Below are 1,926 nucleotides of genomic sequence, written 5' to 3'. Positions count from 1 at the left end.
TTATTTTTTTCCTTTCATATTTGCCCCGTTATCGTACCCTTGACCTCTAATATCATCAATATCAAGATTAAGTTTCTCCAAAAGGTTTTTAAGCTCATCAAAAAGTCCTAGTCCAGTTGTTTCTTCCACCTTCAAGAAACCTAGAAAATATTCTTCAACTTTCGGAGTTCTTAAGTAATCCATAGATCTTATAATGAGAGACATTTGTTCTTCACGGCTTATATCCGAAGTACAATCCAACAACACAGAAAAATATTTTCCTTCTTGAATTTTTTCAACAATTTTCTCTCTCACATGGTGTGCCAATAAAGAAATCAACTCGTTTTGGATCTTGGGACTAAGATAATGATGGTGAATGTCCTGATCTTTGAAACTCCGAAGATGGTCTTGCATTACCAAATCAAATTCCACAATCATTTCAATAAAGCTGAGAAAATTACCATCATTTGCTTCGCCAATCTTTTCATTATCCCCACGAAAAGCTAAATTATTTTTAGCAAGAGTTTTTATAAGAGAAACTATTCTAACCAAGACTTGTTTCCAATACTCCTTTTCCTTCTTGATTTGTTCTTGCATCGCCTTATCGATGGTTTCCTTTTTCTTTAAATGTCTTTCCAACTCATTCCACTTTGACATGGATTCTATATGTCCCTCACAAGTATCATGTTGTCTAAGTTTTTTACCAAGATTATACCAATCATTATAGCCATTGGTATCCAACTGACAATCAACCCCATCTCCTTTAAAAAATTTGCAACTAAAACATAACACGCGATCCTTAACAGTTGAATATACTAGCCATCTCCTATCAACCCTTTCCCCATTACTCATTTTTCGTTTATAATAACGGTTAGAGAATCGTCTTCGATGTTCATTGTAAGGATATTAATTATGTTCACTTACTACTCTTATGAGACCTTTTTCTACCAAACAATCTCTGAAACCTTGGTCAATGAATTCCCAATTTCCTGGATCATAAATGTTTACTGGTCCGTACTCTTCATTTTGCACTTCGCTATGCCTGTGTTCATTCTCATTTGTAGTTGGCAGTAAAAATTCTTTACCTTGTACATCCTGATTATTTCCGCTAGGACCACTACTACTACTACCATTGAGAATATCATTCTCTTTCTCCATTTCATTAACCAAATTTGCATATTCTTCATCACTGTCATTCATTGTTTCTGCCGCAGGACCATCACCCTCCTCATTATTTCTCTCTGGACATCCAACACTATCACTTGTTCGAGCCAAATATTTGTTCATCGATCCTCTTAAAGAATTTTGAAGTTGCTCTACTCTTTTTCTTTTCTTGGATTTGAAAGAACCACTCTGGCATTTCGTTTTCCTATGGGTCATAGATTATTCCAACTCTTGTATTTTGTCTCTTCAAAATCTACACGGGAACAAAGCAAGATATGTCACATAAAAAATCATCCAAGTGAAGTGGACACCATTACTACATAAGCATTAAGCAACATAAAAATTCAAAAAATCATGTGAGAGTACTCTCTCTTTTTATGATTATCTTTGATTGTAATTTGTAAATAATCAACAATACGTCCCATAATTCAAAGAAGACAAAGTCTAAATTAAAAAATTAACAAAACAACATGTATAATTTTGTCTTGTTCTATTCTTTTCTCCAATCCAATTGTTTATCACAAGATTGCCGATTGACAATTGTATACTTGTATTTGCAAACCAATTCTTCTAAACTGTTATTATTATGATTCTATGAAACCCTAACTAGCAATTGACCAAAATTATGTACTGTCTACTCGTGATCTTAAAAATATCTATACCCATATCAATAATTTCATGTAGATTAAAACAAATAAATAAAAAAAATGAAGAATCTCTGTTGAAATTGAATCTAATCGATGAACTTACCGAAGTTAATGTCTAGAGATGAAGAGACAACCG

General features: G+C 33.1%; 1 protein-coding gene across 1 annotated transcript; it reads right to left on the bottom strand.

Moving 5' to 3' along the window:
- On the bottom strand, window positions 1-831 carry LOC113352333 (zinc finger MYM-type protein 1-like). Its single transcript, XM_026596165.1, has one exon. It carries the CDS (start codon window positions 829-831, stop codon window positions 1-3), a length of 831 nt encoding a protein of 276 aa, XP_026451950.1.
- Window positions 832-1,926: the final 1,095 nt, after the last annotated feature.

This window comes from Papaver somniferum, chromosome 2, assembly GCF_003573695.1.
Source record: "Papaver somniferum cultivar HN1 chromosome 2, ASM357369v1, whole genome shotgun sequence".
Classification (NCBI taxonomy): Eukaryota; Viridiplantae; Streptophyta; class Magnoliopsida; order Ranunculales; family Papaveraceae; genus Papaver; species Papaver somniferum.
This window is presented reverse-complemented; position numbering and strand designations above follow the sequence as displayed.

What these genes read in the sequence shown, in the direction of transcription:
- LOC113352333 (XM_026596165.1), bottom strand. Translation starts at nt 831, where the DNA reads ATGAGTAATGGGGAAAGGGTTGATAGGAGATGGCTAGTATATTCAACT.